This window comes from Hyaloscypha bicolor (assembly GCF_002865645.1).
Source record: "Hyaloscypha bicolor E unplaced genomic scaffold K444scaffold_183, whole genome shotgun sequence".
NCBI lineage: Eukaryota > Fungi > Ascomycota > Leotiomycetes > Helotiales > Hyaloscyphaceae > Hyaloscypha > Hyaloscypha bicolor.
In genome coordinates, this window is record NW_020194685.1 from 2,079,971 (window position 1) to 2,099,713 (window position 19,743).

General features: G+C 48.4%; 7 protein-coding genes across 7 annotated transcripts; 3 read left to right on the forward strand and 4 right to left on the reverse strand.

Moving 5' to 3' along the window:
- Nucleotides 1-1,616: 1,616 nt before the first annotated feature.
- On the forward strand, nucleotides 1,617-3,385 carry K444DRAFT_547236 (MFS general substrate transporter; the record flags this gene model as incomplete). The annotated part of the gene is made up of 4 exons (XM_024876293.1): nucleotides 1,617-1,895; nucleotides 1,953-2,267; nucleotides 2,376-3,031; nucleotides 3,085-3,385. 4 exons carry the CDS (start codon nucleotides 1,617-1,619, stop codon nucleotides 3,383-3,385), a joined length of 1,551 nt encoding a protein of 516 aa, XP_024727418.1.
- Nucleotides 3,386-5,921: 2,536 nt separating this feature from the next.
- Nucleotides 5,922-9,310, reverse strand: K444DRAFT_603834 (uncharacterized protein). The gene is made up of 4 exons (XM_024878787.1): nucleotides 9,107-9,310; nucleotides 8,013-9,029; nucleotides 7,006-7,960; nucleotides 5,922-6,957 (listed from the first exon to the last, which is right to left on the reverse strand). Exons 2-4 carry the CDS (start codon nucleotides 8,835-8,837, stop codon nucleotides 6,092-6,094), a joined length of 2,646 nt encoding a protein of 881 aa, XP_024727419.1. The 5' UTR covers nucleotides 8,838-9,029; nucleotides 9,107-9,310; the 3' UTR covers nucleotides 5,922-6,091.
- A 2,363-nt stretch (nucleotides 9,311-11,673) lies between these two features.
- Nucleotides 11,674-14,331, reverse strand: K444DRAFT_670220 (uncharacterized protein; the record flags this gene model as incomplete). Its single annotated transcript, XM_024887601.1, has 4 exons — nucleotides 11,674-12,556; nucleotides 12,610-12,909; nucleotides 13,758-14,087; nucleotides 14,175-14,331. 4 exons carry the CDS (start codon nucleotides 14,329-14,331, stop codon nucleotides 11,832-11,834), a joined length of 1,512 nt encoding a protein of 503 aa, XP_024727420.1. The 3' UTR covers nucleotides 11,674-11,831.
- A 517-nt stretch (nucleotides 14,332-14,848) lies between these two features.
- K444DRAFT_621895 (Metallo-dependent hydrolase) lies at nucleotides 14,849-16,403 on the reverse strand. Its single transcript, XM_024881998.1, has one exon. It carries the CDS (start codon nucleotides 16,226-16,228, stop codon nucleotides 15,155-15,157), a length of 1,074 nt encoding a protein of 357 aa, XP_024727421.1. The 5' UTR covers nucleotides 16,229-16,403; the 3' UTR covers nucleotides 14,849-15,154.
- A 242-nt stretch (nucleotides 16,404-16,645) lies between these two features.
- K444DRAFT_637879 (uncharacterized protein) lies at nucleotides 16,646-17,350 on the forward strand (the record flags this gene model as incomplete). The annotated part of the gene is made up of 1 exon (XM_024884176.1): nucleotides 16,646-17,350. The coding sequence occupies one exon, from the start codon at nucleotides 16,646-16,648 to the stop codon at nucleotides 17,348-17,350; it is 705 nt and encodes a 234-aa protein (XP_024727422.1).
- A 252-nt stretch (nucleotides 17,351-17,602) lies between these two features.
- On the reverse strand, nucleotides 17,603-18,290 carry K444DRAFT_648395 (Spc24-domain-containing protein; the record flags this gene model as incomplete). Its single annotated transcript, XM_024885457.1, has 3 exons — nucleotides 17,603-18,036; nucleotides 18,084-18,216; nucleotides 18,264-18,290. The coding sequence occupies 3 exons, from the start codon at nucleotides 18,288-18,290 to the stop codon at nucleotides 17,603-17,605; spliced, it is 594 nt and encodes a 197-aa protein (XP_024727423.1).
- Nucleotides 18,291-18,501: 211 nt separating this feature from the next.
- K444DRAFT_621897 (mitochondrial fission 1 protein) lies at nucleotides 18,502-19,447 on the forward strand. Its single transcript, XM_024881999.1, has 4 exons — nucleotides 18,502-18,644; nucleotides 18,754-18,772; nucleotides 18,861-18,954; nucleotides 19,008-19,447. The coding sequence occupies exons 1-4, from the start codon at nucleotides 18,626-18,628 to the stop codon at nucleotides 19,341-19,343; spliced, it is 468 nt and encodes a 155-aa protein (XP_024727424.1). The 5' UTR covers nucleotides 18,502-18,625; the 3' UTR covers nucleotides 19,344-19,447.
- The last annotated feature ends 296 nt before the right edge of the window (nucleotides 19,448-19,743 follow it).

Here is a 19,743-nt window from a genome sequence, read left to right on the forward strand (position 1 = left end):
TAAATATGAGCTGCTCTGTTTCTAAAACAGAAAGCACTTTCTGTTTGATAACCGCAGGCAGGGAGGAGCATGACTGAGGGAAGTAACCAACACTCAAGAGTCAAGACTCAAGAGCCATCAGCCATCAGCCATCAGCCACACTACTACCTGCCACTGCGCTCTCCACCTTTGTTGTACCCAGCGTCCAGACTCGCCAGAGCTTGCCATCAATCATCAATGCCATGGCAAAGATAAGACCCGGCATGCTGGCACGACAGCGTCCTCCATCCGCAATTCGACCTCGTATAGGGCGAGCGTCCCAACGCAGAAGACACAGCAGCATGTAACCACGGGGTGCAACAGCAGCCACGAGCTGGACTCGCTGTAACCATCGATTGTCACTGCCATAGGCCTGACACAGCGCTTCGGGCCGGCTATCACGTGTCGCTGTCGGGGGGCGTTCTCGAAGGTTTAAGGGGGGGCTTTTTGGCTTTCAATAGGCGACATGGTTGGATGTGGCCCAGTCGATCCAGTTAATCAAAACCGGGGCGGCCTTCGTCCAGAGACCTTCGGGACCAGGATCGCAAGCCCTCTCGGTGCCGGCTTGACTACCCCTGCCGCAAGCTTTATTTACATGGGACTCTGCCGTATGCCGTGGCGCGTGAGGCCCGCCCTGTCTGTCATCGGAGAGAGATCATCACTGCCATTCGTGGCCGGCACACGCTGCGATCGCGCCCACTGGCTGCGTGGAGGCCGCACGCGGTTGACGTTGGACCAAAATACGAATCTGTAGTGGTGGCGTTACAGGCGCGGGCATTCTTGCGGATCCGGAGACGGGGACGGAGACTGAGACTGAGACTGAGGTTCCTGTGTTCCCCGCGCCATGGGAGCCAGCATGTGAAGGCTGTACTGTACTGTAGCTGCAACCTCGAACCCGGCCGCACGAGAGAGCGTCGAGGATAAGGGGCCATGGCTATTTGCGATAAACGGCTGCCAAACAGCGCGTGCAGAGTGCAGAGTGCAGACTCCAGACTCCAGACTCCAGACTCCAGACTCCAGAGCCCGTTGTGGCGGCTCCTGAGGCCTGCTGGGCAAGGCCCAGGTATCACACGTTACATAGAATGATCTGCATGGGTGGGCTGGTGAGCGGGTGAGCGGGTGAGCTGTGGTGCTTGGTGCTTGGTGCTTGGTGCCGTACTGTACGGTACGGGCTATCTGACAGCCCATGCAACCAGCCATCCAGCCACTGGGGTATGCAGCTCCTCCCTTTCTTCCCTCACCACTCAGAGGCACGCCAGCAGCCCAGGACCCCTCCCTCATCAAGCCCCGTCTCCACTCGCGATGTGCGGAGAAAGGCCCCTCTCGGCCTCGTCTCACGCTGCGTTATCAGTGCGAAAAAAAATAAGCTCGCTCGCTCGCGTGGTGAATTGTATAACATCACGCAGCTCTCCTTCTCCTTTACTGTCCCTTTTTTTTTCTGCCGTTCTCAAGCGAGCTCCGAATCCCGGTCTCTGGGCCTCCTCCTACTTCGGCACACCCTCGTCATCGTGAACTCAACTTAATACATCCCACCTCGACTTGACTTGACAGATCGCAACCCCCAACCTTCAGATCTTCCGTCCCAATCTTAATTCGAGATGGCGGAAAAGGTTGAAGAGGCAGGCACTGCTCCTGTCGCGACAACTGCTCCGTTCCATGACTCCTCCCCAGCCGCTCACGACGGACCCCAAGAACTCGTTCTCCCCGGCGGATGGAAGTACAAGGTCCTGAACCAGAAGCACCACGTCTGGTATGCTTCCCCAAAATTCCAATTGGTCATGGTTGCATTGGTCTGCTTCCTTTGCCCCGGAATGTTCAACGCGCTTGGTGGTATGGGTGGAGGTGGAAAGTCTGACGCGACACTCGCCGACAATATGGTAACTACTTCATCTCTAATTTTTCCAAAATTTCAAGCTGATGGCCTTGTTTACAAGAACACTGCACTTTACAGCACCTTCGCCGTCTTCGGTTTCTTCGGTGGAACCTTCGTCAACAAGCTCGGTGTTAAGCTTACTCTGTCCTTCGGTGGTGTCGGCTACTGCATTTACACTATCAGCTTACTTGCCTCCGAGCATGCCTATGTTGGTGGCTTCAACATCTTCGCTGGGGCTCTTCTCGGTATCTGTGCTGGTTTGTTGTGGACTGCCCAAGGCACTATCATGATCTCCTACCCTCATGAAATCTCTAAGGGCCGATACTTCGCCTGGTTCTGGGCAATCTTTAACATGGGCGCTGTCATTGGCAGTCTGGTGAGCACCTTTTTGTTCGCATCTTAAAACCTGCTCTTTTCACGCGCTCAAATTCGCCTTTGAACCAGACCGCCTCTTTTCCTCGTTGAATTTGACTAATTCTCTTAGATCCCGCTCGCTCAGAATATCCACCAGACTGATGCCGGCACTGTTAGCGACGGTACCTACATTGGCTTCATTGTGCTCATGTTCCTCGGCGCTGTCCTTGCTCTACTCCTTTGCAACGCTAAGGATATTATTCGGCCAGACAACACCAAGGTCGTGTTGATGAAGAACCCATCTTGGCAGACCGAGTTCAAGGGCCTTTGGGAAACCTTGGAATTTGAACCATATGTCATCCTTCTCTTCCCAATGTTCTGGTGCTCCAACTGGTTCTACACCTACCAACAAAACGCTGTTAACGCTGCCCGGTTCGACGTTCGTACTAGAGCTTTGAACGGCCTTCTCTACTACGCAGCACAGATCATTGGTGCATTGATTCTAGGCTACGCTCTTGACATCGAGAAGTTCCGCCGCTCTGTTCGTGCCAAGGCTTGTCTCGCCATGCTCTATGTTGCCACCATGGCCATTTGGGGAGGTGGATACGCTTACCAAAACTACACTCGCTTTGACGTTGATCACTCTCTCATTAAGGGCACTGATCAGCCTGTCAATCCCAACGCTCTCAAGCCAGTTGACTGGGCTGACTCTGGCTACGTCGGACCAATGTTCCTGTACTTCTTCTACGGCCTCTACGACTCTCTCTGGCAAGCTTCGGTCTATTGGTATGTTTTGACCCCCCCCTAATAGCCTCCTTCTAAGTACTGACATCGTACAGGTTCATGGGCGCTCTTTCCAACTCTGGACGCCGCTCTGCCAACTACGTCGGTTTCTACAAGGGCATTCAGTCGGCCGGCGCAGCTGTCATGTGGTCCCGCGACTCTCACAAGATGACCTTCAAGGCCGAGTTCATTTCCAACTGGGTCCTACTCATGGTAGCCCTCGTCTGTGCCACCCCTGTCATCTTGATGAAGATCCACGACACCGTTCTCCTCGAAGATGATCTTCAGGGTACGGACGAGACTGCCGAAGACGTGATCCTTGATCTTCACAACAAGGAGGCTATTGGTGGTGCTTAATCTGTTTCTGCTGCGATCAGGAGCTGTAATGGGTGGAGTTCTACTGAAGCGTTATGAAGGCGAAGAAGTAGCAAATGATGAGAAATGATAAGCCTGTAATCGGCAGTGATTAATACCAAATTAGCTCTCTGTGGCCATCTAAATTACAATCAATTCCCCTTTGCGTGAGAGTGACAAAGCAAGAGATCGAGGTCTAGGGAGTTTGTCCTCTCTCCTTCCCAAATCGCCTTTGTCGTCTCCAAATCATACGCTGCCCAGTACCTTCCACTTCATCCGCGCAACCCGTAGCTACAAGCTGGAGGTGGCATCATTCCCTTCTGCTATCTCTGATCGATTCTGGCTAACAAACAGCAGGCGCATTTTGGTGTCGACGCTCCTAACAGCTGCGTAACAAATCTCCTCCTCTTCTTTGTTCACCAGCATGACCACACTACCGTCCTTTTTGTTCGTAACACTACTACACTGCCCTCCTCCGCCTTGCTCACTAGCACTACCGTACTACTACCCTCCTCCTTGCTCATCAGCACTACCACATTGCCCTCCCCCTTCTTGTTCACCAACACTACCACACAACCCTCCCCGTCCTCCGCTAACATATTTACCATTACAACAAACCCACCCCCTTCGCGCATACGATTACACATCACATCACAGCCACGAAAATACAACATCGATCGCGCACCTACAGGAAGGTGTCTACACTCTTTAGACAGACAGTCACCAGCTGCACCCATACAGTTCCTACAAGACTAAGCCACCAGACGTCACTTCGGCTACGGCCAAAAGCGGTGAAGGAAAGGGGGGCTCGGTATATCCTCGTATCGAGAACTAGCGAGCTGGAAAGGGGGCGCGCGCATCAATTTAGGCGTCGTGGTTGATCCGTTCCGATACGCAAGCTCGATAAAGAGGGGGGGCTAGGAGTATCGGCACGGGTTCTTTTATGTCCGTGGCCTGCCAGCGCACAAATTGCACACGGTGCTGAAGGTTGGGAGAGGATGGGTGACAGGGGACGTGTTGCTGGAACAAAGGTATAAATATCTTGGTTGTGCTGGAAGGGGGAGGAGTGTCAGAGCTTGAAGATCGTCTGGGGACGGCTGGAATCCGAATAAAAACTGTTTTGAAGATTGGAAGTCTTATGAGAAGGGAAGCCGCTTTACTGCTGCAGAGACAGGAAATATCTTGGCGGTGCTTTGCTTGGGGAGAAGGATTGGTATAGTGTGAATATAATCTACGGATGGCTGGCGGATGTGGGAAATAGGGGCTTTAGGAATGCAAACAGGAAGTCGCAGCAGTGTCTAAATTGCGTTAGAGTTATAAAGGTCAGACGAAGGCAGTCTTTATAATGGATTATCACAGCTTCCCTACATACAATTATGGTTTCAAGCCGGCTGGAAGGACAAGGGAATGCCCGGGGATTATGGATCCTGTGATGGCAGATGCTTGAATTATTTGTGGATACGGCATTTGTGAGGTAGTCGTTATTGAGGAGAGAAGTTGGGAATAAGTGATTTATCAATGCGCTGGCTGAAGTTTGGGCTTTGATGTCAATTTCTGGTTTGTTATTATTTGACGTAACTCCACTTCCGCTTTGGAATTGAGGGCGCACGTTTGGCACACTGATACAAAGGTCAGACTGGACGTGGGGAGCGTCTGTTTGTTCTTGAATGGGCCAAGCTTTGTGGATGGAGAAGAAGGAGGGGTGAGATAGCCCCACTCTTCTTCACAAATTTGGAGCGGCCAACAGCAACTTGCGAGGGCGAAGATCGAATATAAAAGCTTCCCGTCATATCTTCCCTTCTCGAACCCCGCTCTATCCTTGGCACACCAAAATCCAGGAAGATGTCATCTCCACGACGGCGAATGTGATTCTGATTCTAGTTTCCAATTCCCCCTGATACGGTTCGAAGATATCAACTATTTCCCCGCCGAATTTCTCCAGGGCTTCCAATATCTATCAGCATAGCCAAGTTTTGTGCGTGGTCGGAAGACCTTGTTCGTGACAGCAGAATGAGGCTTGACAAGAAGAAAATTAAGGCTGAAGGAGAGAAAACAGAGCTGTGGGAACGGGTTTGTGGATAAAGTTAGGGCTTTTCCATGCCCCTGGGGAAACCAGCGACTAGGGGAGGGGAGTAGATGTTAGCTGGTTTCGACATGACGACCACCTTGATCGCTTCTGTGAGATTGGGTGATATCTGTGGGGAAGAGGTTCTATCCTCGAGCTCAAGAACCCTTCTTATACCCATGTAAGCATAGCTATAGCCCCTTTTCCAGAATGGATTATCCACACCTGATTTAAATGATCCTTACTGACTCCCCAAACGCAAATATCTTAGGCGATTCATGTTCCTACTATTGAAGAACCACAGCAGCAACTGCAAGCGCGAAATTCTGACTCTTAAACTTCTTTCGATCTCTCCCGCACGACAAATGAGGGTTTCGAGATAGTCCGACGAGATATTTCTCCGCTCGGCAAAAAAGCCTGCGAGGAATTCAAGAATCTTCAATCAACGGCAACGGCTACAAAATCCGAGTTGGAGAAGAAGTTCTATATTAGACTCGGCACAATCGCAATTAAACACTTCATTGCTGAAGAGTGTAGTATAAAGCATTCGTTTTCCGAATAGTTGAAACGAACTGAAACATTAAATACTCGTGCAAATTGACTCTAATACACAGGAACTCTCCCACCAAGCACACCTCAAAGCATCACCTCTCCTTCTTCCCCCCCATCCCCGTCATCAACCCTGCAGCCTTCGTCTCCACAATCCTAAAACCCTCCGCGTCGCCCAGTCCCTTTTCAGCCCTCACATAAGCCTCCTCACTCCTATCAGTCAAAACATCTATATCCGCATCACTCAGAATCTCATCTCCGCCTTTATACTTATACACTTCTCCATCCTTCAACAGTAGCGCCTTCAACGCCTCTTTTGACATCGCTTCTTCGTTCTCCATCTTCTGGTGCATAGTCTTGAAGCCTCCTTTCTTGATAACCAACTTTTCTAGACGACGTTTTGCATCAGCGGAGAGAAGGAGGTCTTCTTCTACTGTTCCTTTCGTGGCAAGTCGGTATATCACGACCGGATTCTTTTGGCCGATTCTGTGCGCTCGGTCTTGAGCTTGGAGATCTTGCTGCGGGTTCCAGTCGCTATCGAACAAGATGACAGTATCAGCACTTGCCAAGTTGATACCCTGACCCCCAGCTCTCGTTGAAAGCAAAAAGAGCTTGAAGGCAGGATTCTCATTGAACTCCTTGATCTGTTGACGGCGGTCGTCTTGTGCTACCGAGCCATCGATTCGGCAGACATTCCATTTTCGCAGTTCCCGGGAGTAGTCTTCGAGGATGTCAAGTTGGGTTTTGAATTGTGAGAATATGAGGACTTTGTGGCCGCGCTCGAAGAGGGCAGGGAGCAGGCGGTCGAGGAGGAGCATCTTTCCGGATGAGGTAACGAGGGTTTCGTCAACTTCTAGACCGGAGTTTGCTGACCAAGGGCTGTAGAAATTATGAGGAGAGTTGCAGACTAGTCGGAGTTGCATGAGTGGGTTGCCCAGCTTCTTGGTTCCGATTTCTCGTCCTGTGGATCGTTAGAAATGGCCACTGGGAAGTGTTAAATGCAACTTACTTGCAAGCTCCAGGGTCTTGGCTCGCTCAATCTCCTCTTGGCTTCCTTCACTGCCTTGATCCTCATCCTGACCTGCCATTTCTTCCGCTAGCTTCTGTTCAAACTCATCATCACTCAACTCGTCCTCGTCCGTGGCGTCTGCCTCCGTGTAAGATTTCCATTTCCTGGTCTTTCTGCCTCGTACGCTACTCGCTGGGGTGGATTGTCTGCTTGACTTGGATGATTTTGTGAGTGGCGACGAGAGAGCTTCTTGCGATTTCCGCTTCAGATTGGCTGTTTTGCCCTTGGCAGTGGCAGGCGTCTTCTTCTGCATCATCTGCTCGAATGCATTTTTTGGGGTAGCAGCTTTTGGTGTGGCTTTTTTTGGCCGTCCCCGTCCTGGTTTCTTGATGGCCAGTTTCCTAAGCGGGATATCCTCCTCGCTATCCGATTTCTCTGTCTGCGATGCAACAGTGGTAGGGCTGGCTTTTCGAGACATCGCTGGTGTGTTTGTTGCTCCCGTCAGGCGTTCGACGACCTTATCTTCGAGATACTGCCGTGTATCAATATTCTTATTGTTTATGACATTGTAAAGATCTGTCTGTTCCTGAGTCATCGGTGCATAAAGAACGTATTCTCGTTTCTTTGGCAGTAAATGCTCGACATCTGCCTTGATTCGTCGAAGTAGCAGGGGTTGCAAGATCAAGTGCATCTTCTTCACCAGATCCTGCTTAATTTGGTCTTGTAAAAATTCTTCTGTGCCTTCTTCGTCTTGAAGGTCGCTGAAGTCGAACCAACTCTCAAATTGTTCCCAATTTGCGAAGATGGTGGGGAGCAGGAAGTTCAGGAGAGACCAAAGCTCCTTCAAATTATTTTGTAACGGAGTGCCAGTAATGAGGAAACGAGTGACTGATGTGAATGTTCGAAGGATGCGAAACAGCTTCGAGTCAGAGTTCTTTAAACGATGCCCTTCATCCTATAAATTGGAATCAGTAAGAGAAATCAAGCATGCGGAGGAATAAACTTACAATGATTATGAGCTCCCATTTTATTTTCGATAAATCATTAGCATCCCTAATAACAATTTCAGGCGTCGTCAATACCACAGGAAACTTTTTGTTCACCCGGCCACCGACGAAGTTCTTCATCAGCTGTTTTTGAAAGACGTCCCTTCGGTGAGGTGGAGTGCCATGGTAGAATGCGACTGGGATACTGGGAATCCATTTGTTGCACTCCTCCATCCAGTTCGACAGCGTACTCAGAGGCGCCACGATCAAATGAGGTCCCATGTAATCAAATTCCTCTCGCAACTTGGCAATCAGCGAGATCGTCTGGATCGTCTTTCCGAGACCCATCTCGTCCGCCAGAATACCAGACATGCCTTGAGAACAAATCTCGTACATCCACGTAAGACCTTCCAATTGATAGTCTCGCATAGTACCACCAATCATACACTTTGGTTGCTTTGCCATCACCAGATCATGTTCTCCCAAAGCTTTGCCATCGAAACCACTGCCTACACGCCCAAGGACCTCAGTCTTCTTTGTCAAAATATCCGAAAACTTCGCACAGTTCATAAGTAGATCGTCAAGTTGTTTTGCTTTGGCCTCGCGCTCGGTTTTGGACTCTTGTATTTGCTTTCTCTTCTTCAGAGCAAGTTTTCGGCGTCTCTCTTCCGCTCGATCATTCTCAGCTTGAGCCCTTTTCTCTTCTTCGAACATAGCCTTCTCCTCCGTGGTAGCGAATTTCATTTCCTCATCAATCGGTTGCTCGGGAGGTGACGAGGGTGCACTAGTGGGAAGTCTGGACTCAGGATCGGGAGAGCGATCTCCCACGCTCGAAGACGACGCCATTACAGGAAGTAGAGAATTAGATGAGTTGAAAGGGACAATTGGCGAGAAAGAGGTTGGAGCGCAGTCGAGAAATCAGAGAAGTATCTTTGCAGACCGGAATTTTGACTTGGCCCAATGAGCAGCTCCAGATTCGAGCCAGAAGAGCTTTCTTGACTAGAGATTCTTGGAAGGTGGCGATGAATAATCCTAGATCTATCAATTTCAGTCCTCGATCGTATAAAAATAGAAAGCTAATCAATTTCAACCTGGGACAGCATTCGAGAACTCACATCAAGCAACAGCCCTTCCTTCGGTCCAATGAAGAGACTCGGCCTCGAGTCCGGGGATCCTGGGGTGGCAACTCAAGTGTCCTTGAACTCCTCACATTCAACAAAATTATCCTGAAAGCGATTGACTCGATCTAGGGACGCAAAAGTAGAGATACAAAGCGCAGCAAAGCAATGGCATGAATGTAAAGGAGAGTTGGTGATTTGGTGTCAGGAACGCGTAAATTGATTTCGACGCGACGCGCCTTTGGGAGTCATGAGGTCACCAGGCAGCAATGCCGGCACTAGACTTAGTTAGGCTAGTCAGGGGCTCTAGCGAACTCCGATAGACCTCCAAACTAATTCATTCTTTTCTGAATGTCCTATTGTTTGGGGTATGATTTTCCATATTTTTAGTGCACACCGGAAATTTTACGAATCACGAGCGTGGCTTTCCTCTCCCATATTTTTCTCTGACGTGCATCTTGCGAGAAAGAGTGCAAACTCAAATATAAACCCCCTTTCAATGCTGCCGATATCACACTGCCAGTTTGCAGCAACATTCTGTTTTAAATCGAGAAAATAGGGTAATTATGAAATAGAGGACTTTCAAGAGTTCATTGGTTTCCATGTTCCTTGTCAACTTCATTGTTTATCATTTTACTGCATTTCCCTAAGAACCCGGCTGATTTGCGATGTCTCACGGTTAAAGTTCTGCTACACATAGCTACTTTCGGTTTCTATCTCGGGTACGTACATTCGCGGAATGGCCACGGGTTCGATACTCACGTTCAGCTATCCACTGAGTATTATTCATTGACACATCTGCGGCAGAGGCGTTGCGTTCACTCAGTCACATCACACTGCTTTAATAGTGTTCGTGCTTAGAATGTAGGAAAACGTGTGGAAGTAAACTTCTCTTGAGTGCGGCCAAGGGGGTTAAGTAACGTCCTCTATGTTCTAGCTTGGTGAGTTGGACAGCACCAATTTTTCATCCCTCAACTATCTTCTACCTACTCCATCATGCATTTCGTTCTTACTGCTACTGCGGTGCTCCTGGCCGTCCAGCCGCAGTACTCGCCGGAGCGCACCCGACAAGACTGGAGCATGTTACCCAGCACTTCAATCCTACCAGTAAATTCAGAAACGAAGTTAGTCAACTTCGCTACGCCAAACTCGAGACCAATAATTGCTATTCAACGGCAATCACAGCTCCATGTTCGTTCCTCATGGGTCCACCTTTTCTTTCTTTGCATAGAAACTAACACTAAAATATAGTATGGCAGGTATGTTTACGCAACAGATTCCACGCTCCAGGTCTTATTATTGTATCAACTTTATATGTCAGGAATATCTATATTTCAAGCCGTTTCACCTGTGCCTGGGTTGCTTTTGCGCCAAGAGCGGAGGAATAAGACAACGGGCTGCTATAGATCTGAGTAGGTAAGGGACTTTATTTGGTTTCTTCATGCAAAGTTTACTTACTGGTGGTAGATTATTGCATCAGCAAACAAAATGAAAATTTTGTGTATCGATATAGGAGAAGGACGAGTGCAAGCAGAAAGTGAATTGGGGTGCGGCGCTTGTTGTACCCAAAGAGAGGTTTCTTTAAACACTTGAGAGAGACGAGATGGTTAGATTTCTTTGATTCCTTCTCAGAAGAACCTGAAGTTTCAAGTTGACCAAACTGTTATAGGCTCGGTTTCTACCCTCGAGACATAGTGGCCATGAACAAGTGCGCATTGTTCACAGAAATTCTGAACATTTAGCAGACCCACTTGCCTCAATGTCCCAGAGCATGGTGGTAATCTTACAAATATTTGTTTCCAAGTTCAATGTTCTAATAAGGCTGGGACATTTAGTAATTGCTTCAAGGACATTTTAGTGTTGCTGATCTCGGCAAGAGCAAGGAGCTTACGCTACGAGGAATATCCGGACAAGAATACCTTCCTCAGTCACTGTCAAACTGAGAATATTATATGTCAATATTGATTATTTGGTAATAATGAATAGGAAAACAGGCACTCATTTGCAATGTCCTAAGTGGAAGTTAGACATTTGATTCGACCTAGTAACTTGGGGCACGAAATCGAAATCTAGAATCCTGGAGATGCTTGAGTAGAGTAGACTTTCAATTTAAATAAAGATGGCGCACATTGAGAGAGTGGGTATTTTGCAATGTTCAGCTTAACCAGGGATGTTGAAAACGAGTATAAAAGATCAGGATGTTACTGTTTATTCTCTGCCGGTGTGAACTTCGGACAATAATTAGAGACTGTAAGACCTTATACTCTTTATTCTTCACGCATATGGACATCTGACAGTGGGTAGGATATTGAAAAAAAAATTATGCTCTTTATTCTCTGCCGATGTGACAATTAGACTATTAAAAAAATCTTATACTCTTTATTCTTTGCGCATGTGAATATCGGACGGTGAGTTAGAACTTAACAGTCATTGTCATTTATTCATGACAAAGGATTGGATATGTGTGGTTTATTTCGTCTAATCTAGAAATCAGCGCGATGGCTTTGGCAGTGAAGTGTAGGTATCTAAAAACCAGTGCAGAATGCAATTTACGAAGAGGAACGCGAACTTTTAAAGCAACGCAAGAAGTGTAGAAAGCAACGCCATATCATCTGAACACAGCCATTGTCAAGTATCCACCCATGTCCATCAAATACCAACTCCAGGTAATTTGTTGTCAAGAATCCACCCCACCTCACTCGACAACTTGCTTTCCCCACACTTAGATGATGTGGTGGCGGTTGGCGCAAGCTCCGGCATCCATATCAACACCAGTCTTCCGCTTGAAGAGCACCGCAACATCATCCCACTTCCTGCTCTCCCATTCTCTGACAGCCAATACCAGAGCAGTGTCAAGCTCATCATTCCAAACTGCCTTAGCTCTTGGTTTTGTGGGTGGAATATCGTCCATTCGCTGCCCACGCTTGCGAGAACCAAGGGGAATAAACTCTCTTCCCTCGGCGCTAAAGAGGATCGGAGCATTTCGATTATAACGATTTTGGCAGCCGTTTGCACTAAGAGTGGGGTCTCTGCCGTTCAGGACTCGGTCAGAATTGAGCTTCTTGCATATGTCTTCAAAGGACATTCGATCCTTCTCGAACATATTGACGATGGCAATGTTCTCAGGATCGTTGGCTCCATAACCGCGCTTGCAGACCTTTGCCCCGTCTCCACGATTAAGACCACGCTTGAGCAATGCGGCGTCCGTGACTTCATCCTCCGGGACCAGAACGGGTATATTATTGATTCCCCAATTGTTCTGGCCTCCAGAGTAGCGAGATTGGCGCAAGTTCTTGCCAGGATTGTTGAAGTACTCATCACCTGGGAGTTGACCAGGTTGCGGTCGGGAACGGATATTTTCATAGGAATGGAGGCTATCTTGAGAGAAGCGCTTGCCACTCTGCCCTGCTTGTTCAACTCGATATCCATCCACCTTGACGAAGATACCTACTTCTTATTTAGTAATTGAAATTATTTGAACAAGACTACTTATTACGTACCACTCTCCGAATCGCCGTCTCTGACTGACTCGTAGCCTCTCTTTGGTTGGCGATTCATGGTTGCACGTCTTTCTGCTGTGTAGTTGCCGTTGTAAGGTACAAGCTCTCGTGAAGGGCCTTGGCCCTCGTAATGGGTATTCTGGTATTGGATGGAAGTAGGTTGTTGGAGGCAAGATGGTCGGACGGATGGAGGAGGTGATTGCTCGTAGTCAGGAATGTCGTATTGTGAAGTGAATGAAAGGGGGTGATAACCTCGCTTAGAAAGGGGTACCGAAGCGAGCTCAAACTCGGTGGGATTATCTTTCAAAGTCAGTGATAATTCGGCATAAAGTGAGGAGATAGGCGCAAAGCGAAGCAGCGGTCAGAAAGGGAAATGTGAAAGGTGGAGAGAATATCGGAGTGTGAGAGGAGTTAGTGGCATTGAAAAATGGAAACTGAGGAGCACATACTCGAGTGAAGACTGTATTGTGAAGATGATGGAACGAGGCGAGACGCCAGCTTATAAAGGGGTTGAGGGACTGCTCCAACTTCGGCAATGTTGTCTTCTAAAGTTAGCCACAAGGCACTGGGAGAACGGACGGTAAGGGAAGGTGTCGATGCGACAGTGGAAGAAAGCGAGATCAGACGGTGAAAGAAGATAGAAGTAGAAGTTGCAAGAAAGTAAAGATGTGTTATGTGAGAACGTGATATCCGGCGGTGAGATCAGACGGCGAAAGGGGATACGGTTAGAAGGTGTCAGAAAGTAAAGATTTGTATTGTGAAAACGTGAGATCAAGCAATGAAAGAAGATGCAGATGTGGTAGTGTGAGAAGGCGAGACCAGACGATAAAGGAAGGTGCAGAAGTGGCAGTATGGGGAGGCGAGATCAGACGGTGAAGGAAGGTGCAGAAGTGACAGTGTGGGAAGGCGAGATCAGACGGTGAAGGGAGATTAAGCCTGAGCAGTGACCCAAGGTAGAGATCAGACGGTGAAAGAAGTATTATCAGACGGTGTTAGAAGAGGAACACCGGCCGGTAGAAGATTATAAGGAGAGGATATGACAAACAAGCGAAGCTTGGGCAGAAAAAAAAACCCCCAGCACAGGCTTAGAAATTTTGCATTGCCGAGGTTCTGGAAGTTTCAAAGAAGAGAAGCTGACAGCTACATACCGGAACGGGTGCTATTATATTGGGAAGGCATATAATGGCGGCTGACAACACGGGCAACAGCAGGGCCATGTCGGTTGGCGGGTTCTCCAAATCCTCGAGGGGAATCATAAAGGCGGTCGTGCTCTCGCCGGCCGTATTGGTGGGAGAATGCAAACGAATTTTGATTTGGAGGGGAGGCAGGGTCCTGAGCTTGAAGGCTACGATTTGGTTCTGGAGATGGGACTCGGCTGCGAGATCTGCGGGCACGCTTGCGGATAGGTGGTTGAGGAGATGGAGAGGAGCTAGGAGCCGGTGAAGTAGGCTGGTTGGCTTTGGTGGCGCGAGCATATGCTATGAAAGATTAGTCATGAGGTGCTGGAAGGGGCTAATGTGAAGAATATCCGTGTGCTACTGGGTACAATGAAACTCCAGGCTTACCACTGGCGTATTGACCTGTAGGGTCGTGCAGCTTGTCGATGTTATTGTCATTCAGCTCGTCTTCATTGTTATCCTTCATATTGTCAGTAGTGTCATCGGCATCTGACAATTCCATGTCCAACAAAGAAGGACGTTCCGGACTTGACTTGTCTGACATCTTGGACAATGTACAAAAGTCGTATAGTCGAATGGTTTGGCTATGAAGCACTAGCAGTGGATTTTATTCGACGAGAGTGGTGTGGTCGTCGAATGGATTTTGTGATGAAGCAATTGTGGCAGAGTTCAATGTACCAAAGTCAGGTGGTCGAATGACCTTGCTATGCAACAATTCTGGTGGATTTCATTCGATCAGCGTCGTGTGGTCGAATGAAGAAAGACAGTAGAGTGAAGAAAGCAGTGGAGGTCGATGTACGGAAGTCCTTTGATCAAATAGCTTCTGTGATGGGAAGGCGGTGCAGGGTTAAAGGTGACGCAGCGGCTTAGAGGTCAATCGACCGGAGTTGCGTGGTCGAATAGCCAAGACTCCAGACTAATCATCGAATTGAAGAACGTTCCGGAAAAGGTAGGGGTGTTTGTTGCGGCTAATATTGTTGTTGTCAATAGAAGAAGTCTTGCCGAGTTGAAGCAGGCAGGGCGTTCCTTAGATGTCTGCGCGGAAGCTGGTAGAATCACAAGTTAAGTTTCATAAATTTAAGAAGTCTTGGAGAATTTAAAAGTTGGAAAGTAAGTCCACTCTCTTCACAAGAAAATGTCTCATTCGACCAAGAGCGTTTTGAGCAAATCACCTTTCCCCTCTTCTACTCCTTCGATCAACTTCCCTTGAACAATTGTTGACCCTCACTCATCCATTCAACTAGGTACCCCAGAGAACCACCCTTTCCCTCTCCTGCTCATTCAACCAAGTGTCCCCAAATATTCAGCTTGGTGCTAGAGCCTCCTTTCCGTTAGCTAGACTTGATCTCAATGCTGTCTCTTTCATACTATCCAAAAACGAATCGATGCCAATTATCTCCGAGTTTGGTCACTCCGTCTTCCAGGCTCCACTCTTTTATTTCGCAAATCTTCCGGCACATCTCCTCCAGCTTACTATCCATCTCATCACCAGCAATATGTAAATCGCTCTCAACCAAGATACGATCATCCGGTACTTCTTTGATGACCTCGACTGCTTTTGAACTGGTTGGGCTTGACATGTTGATGACAGCAGAGAATGAAAAGAAGATATCGGCAGGGGTTGAGGGATGCAAGTATTGTTTCAGAGGCTCCGGTGGTCCTGAATAGGAATGTAGGCATATTCGAGGAGGGAAGGGTTTCAGCGGCTCCTCTTTCGAAGGCTCTTCTGGCTCGTCATCCTCAGGTGGCGGTATTTTCTCTACCTTCTTTCTCTCCTTGCTGGGGACCTCTTTTTCGTAGCCTTTCCATGTCTCCTGCAGAGTATCAAACAAGACTCCGTGTACTTGAACTCCATGAATAGATACAGCACGCTTCATCTCTCCCGCAAGCCTGAGTTGCGCTTTTAGAACGGCCTTTTGGTGATCCATCTTGACTCGATATGGAGTGAGGCGTCTGCCTTCCCGACCGCCAGGAGTGAGAGAATGGTCTCTCGATACCTCCGAGCCGGATGATTGGATGCCCGGAAGCCGGAATCCTTTGTCCAACCCAATTTCACCAACAAGTGCTACAGGATATTTCTCCAGATAGCTCCTCGTCTCCCCAAGGAATGCTTGCAGTGAACGTGGAGCCGGAAGGGAAGAGAGAAAGGCTGAATCTTCAGGCTTTGGCGTCAAGACAGATTGATAATGCTGAATCTTGAAGTCTTCCGAGCTGGAGCCTGATACGGGTTTCTCGTTATCGTCATACATTTGATAAGAAAACCAAGGATGCCATCCAAAGCAGGGAACCAGGCATTCGTTCTCCACTCTCCTGCTCGTATCGGATGATTTCAACCCGTATGTCTCAGCAACTTGAGCAACAAGCTCTTGGTCTTGACCTCTTGTGGCCATCACTGTTAAGACACGTGCTTTCATTCTCGGGATCGATGAGGCCGTACTCATGGTGTCGGTTGGGTGGCAATGGGCATCAAAGACACCAAGATGCCACGGAAAGGCATCATGAGCTGGACCTGAAGCCATACGAACCCCTAGTTGATAGAATCGATCACCCTTCAACCGACTTTCTCATACAGGAGCTGGGGTTTCATGGTTCGACCTCAAAAGTCACTGGTGCGCGGAGGTTGGAGGTGTGAAACTTCAAGTTGTTCCTCGAGTAAGTTTTAGCGATGCAGAAGCCTGAACGCCACAATTGCCCAGGCTGGCCTAGGCTCAAGCTACCCCACACTTGCCGGGCGATTTCACATGCGAGGAGCATCCAGACTCTCGCTCAGCAAACCCGCTCCTCCATAAAGAAGACCCTTCCCCTCATTCGTTTCGCATTCTCACCACAGAAATGACAATTACACAATCGACGAGGAAATGGCGCTCCTCAATCCAGTCTACAGCCTAATCCTCCCCTTCCTCTTCATCTTCACGGTGCCCATCGCCCTCCTCGCAACTCTCACCACCTTTCTCGCCTTCTCAATTCTCGCCTTCCGAGTAGTTCTCATCTACATCGAGCTCGCTCTCGCCGTAATACCATACTACCTTCTCGGCGCCAGACCAGCATCTGCCTACTTCAAACGAAGCAAGTCTTTCCAGAATCAGCCCACGATTTCTCCAGCGAGGAGGAAGCGGAGAGGCAGCACGAGCAGCTCATTGTCTGCCACAGGCTCGCTCACTCCGGTCTCGAGCGAGACGGTTATGGGGCTGAGTCAATCTGTTGGTCCAACACGAGATTACGAAGGCGTTGGTGGTTGGCGGCTAGATAAAAGTTCAGATGATGAGGATGCTTTATGGACGGGCATTAATTCGAGGCTGGAGCTACCGGCGGAGCATACAAGGAGACATCATAGGAGTTTGACGGGTGGCAGTATGCCTGGTGATACGAGAGCCAACAGGAGTTACAGTCCAGAGGCTACCATGAATACTTCGAAGGCAAGAACGCCACCGAGTTCGATGGTTGGACTTGGCGAGGGCTACTTCCCGCACACTGCGGGTAGTCCTAAGACCTTGAAAAGAATATCTTCTGTCAGTTCTGGCAGCTCGAAGGGATCTTCTATTTTGAGTATGAAGCAAAGGTAGAGGCCGCTGGGTATGATTCATGATAATGAATGGGATGAAGATATGGCGTTCGGATTTTGGGTTACTGGCGTAGGAATGGGATTTAAGAAGTGGGTTCTGTACAAAACAGATCATTCAGTCATTCAACTCGTACAAAATCTGCCTAATCACCAATTTCCTCTGGTATGTGGCACGTGAATCCTGCTATCAAAACACGCCGTCCAACGCCAATACCCAATGATATCCTTCCCAGCCGCTCGATTCCCTTCAATTCTACATCGTCGACCAGAAGTAATTCGCATAAAAAAACTGCGAGAACTTCCCATCCATATTGATTACGTGAACGTCTCCCTTGTTTCCATTTCGAATCACAGCTTTCGCGTACTGGCCCTTTTCGTCCCTGTCCACATCGACACCCAAACTTCTGTAGACCTTAAGCTTCAGACTGATCTCATCATACAACAGACCTCTCCTCGCATTTTCGCCGCCATCTACACCTTGCAGCTCTAACTCTTGTAGCCGTGCCTGAAGATCTGCAAGTTGTGACGATAAACGCTCTGACTCAATCTCCAGATCATTCGCAGACTTTGCAATTCGGAATTTTTGTGTATCGAGAGTAGCAATCTCTGACGCATGTGCGGTAACTGAATGTGAAGCAATCGTCTCAAGGTGGTGGTTATTCAGTGTTGTGAGTTTTCGGGAGAGCTCTGTTTACAGTCAGCACTGATCTACCACCCATTCTAGGGAACCGTACTCTTCAGTGCACTTTCAGCTTCTCGTACTCGCAGATCGCGAGCTTGTTGAAGTGTTGATAGCGATTCATTTATGCGTGAAACTGCGAGCTTGTCGGGTGTAATGTTGAAGTTGCCAATCGTGTGGTGGATGAGCTGGAGATGTTAGTATTGCGCTCCTGGCCGTATTTTGGAAAACTTACAGTCGCGGGATCTTCGTCGAGAAGCATTGCTACGATTTATGTGCGCTGATATTATTTTGAGTATTAGGAGCAATGAAGCAATGCGAGTTTAAAAAGTGCGTCTTTTCTTTATCGCTTGCAGTCTTCGGCTTCGAAAACAAGGTGTCAGCGTTTCCTTCCCGTTTTCGTTGCCGGGCAACCATGAAACCTTACTTCGTATCTCGTAGTGACGTCGGCCTGGGATCACAAGCCACAGCCCCGACTGACCTACGCCACACAGAGCTCGACCCATGAACCTTCAACCAACCTAAAAGGCACACCACATCGCAACTTCCTCATTACACAAACTTCGGATGTCCTTATTTGAGAACATAAAAGAAATCATGGGCTCCTCTCTTCCTTGTAAGTATGGCAGACAACGTCTTGGATACGAAGCTGCATACCCGTTTTGCCATCTTCCTCTACGCTCTTCAACTGGAAACAGCTATGCTAACGAAACGTGTGCATTTAGATGCTGCCGATGCAGAAAGGTCAGTCAAGTTCCCCGATATACCTTCTCTCTCGTTTCCATTCCAGTACCCCACCTCATTCCCAAGTTCAATACTAACATTTCATCAGCCCACTGAAGCCAGCAGAGCTGCAGGTTCTACGATCACAATACGAAAAGGAAGGAGAACATGTTGGAGTACAAACTAAGTTCAACTTTGCATGGGTATGTTGGCTGCCTGGAGATTATATGATGTAGCAATGCTAATACTTTCCAAGGGTTTGATCAAATCGAACGGCCGCCAAGATCAACAAGAAGGCGTCCGTCTCCTGTCGGATATCTTCCGCACCTCGCCAGAACGAAGACGAGAATGTCTGTACTACCTGGCACTGGGAAACTACAAACTGGGGAACTATGGCGAGGCACGAAGATACAACGACTTGTTGTTGGAGAAGGAACCAGCAAACCTGCAAGCAAGCAGTCTGAGGGAGTTGATCGATAACAAGGTTGCTAGAGAGGGTTTGATGGGTGTTGCTATTCTCAGTGGCGTAGCTATTGCTGCTGGAGTTGTGGGAGGGATGATTTTCAAGGGTGTGGGAAGGAGGACAAGATAATGCGTGGTAGGAAATATAGAGGATGGGAGGAATGACTGATGGACTTGTCTAATATACCAATAGCAGCGAGATTTAATGTATCAATTAACACTTTTCAACTCCCATCATTCAGCACTGCTGTCGAAGTCCGCGTTCACGTTCTAAAATACATTCAAGATTTCTGGTCCTGGCGGTCCTATCTCGGAAACACGAGGCGAACCTTTTTTAATTTTTTTTTAGGAATCCAAAAGAACTCCATCGAAAACGATTCGGACACGTTAACTGTGTTTGCCAGAGCACACGAAAACACCTCTCACTGGAGGATAAACTGAAACACCCTCTGCACAACCTCTATTCGCCCCTTCACGTTTCCTATCCTTTCATATGCATGTTACTGGCAACTCTCTATCGGCGACAGGGG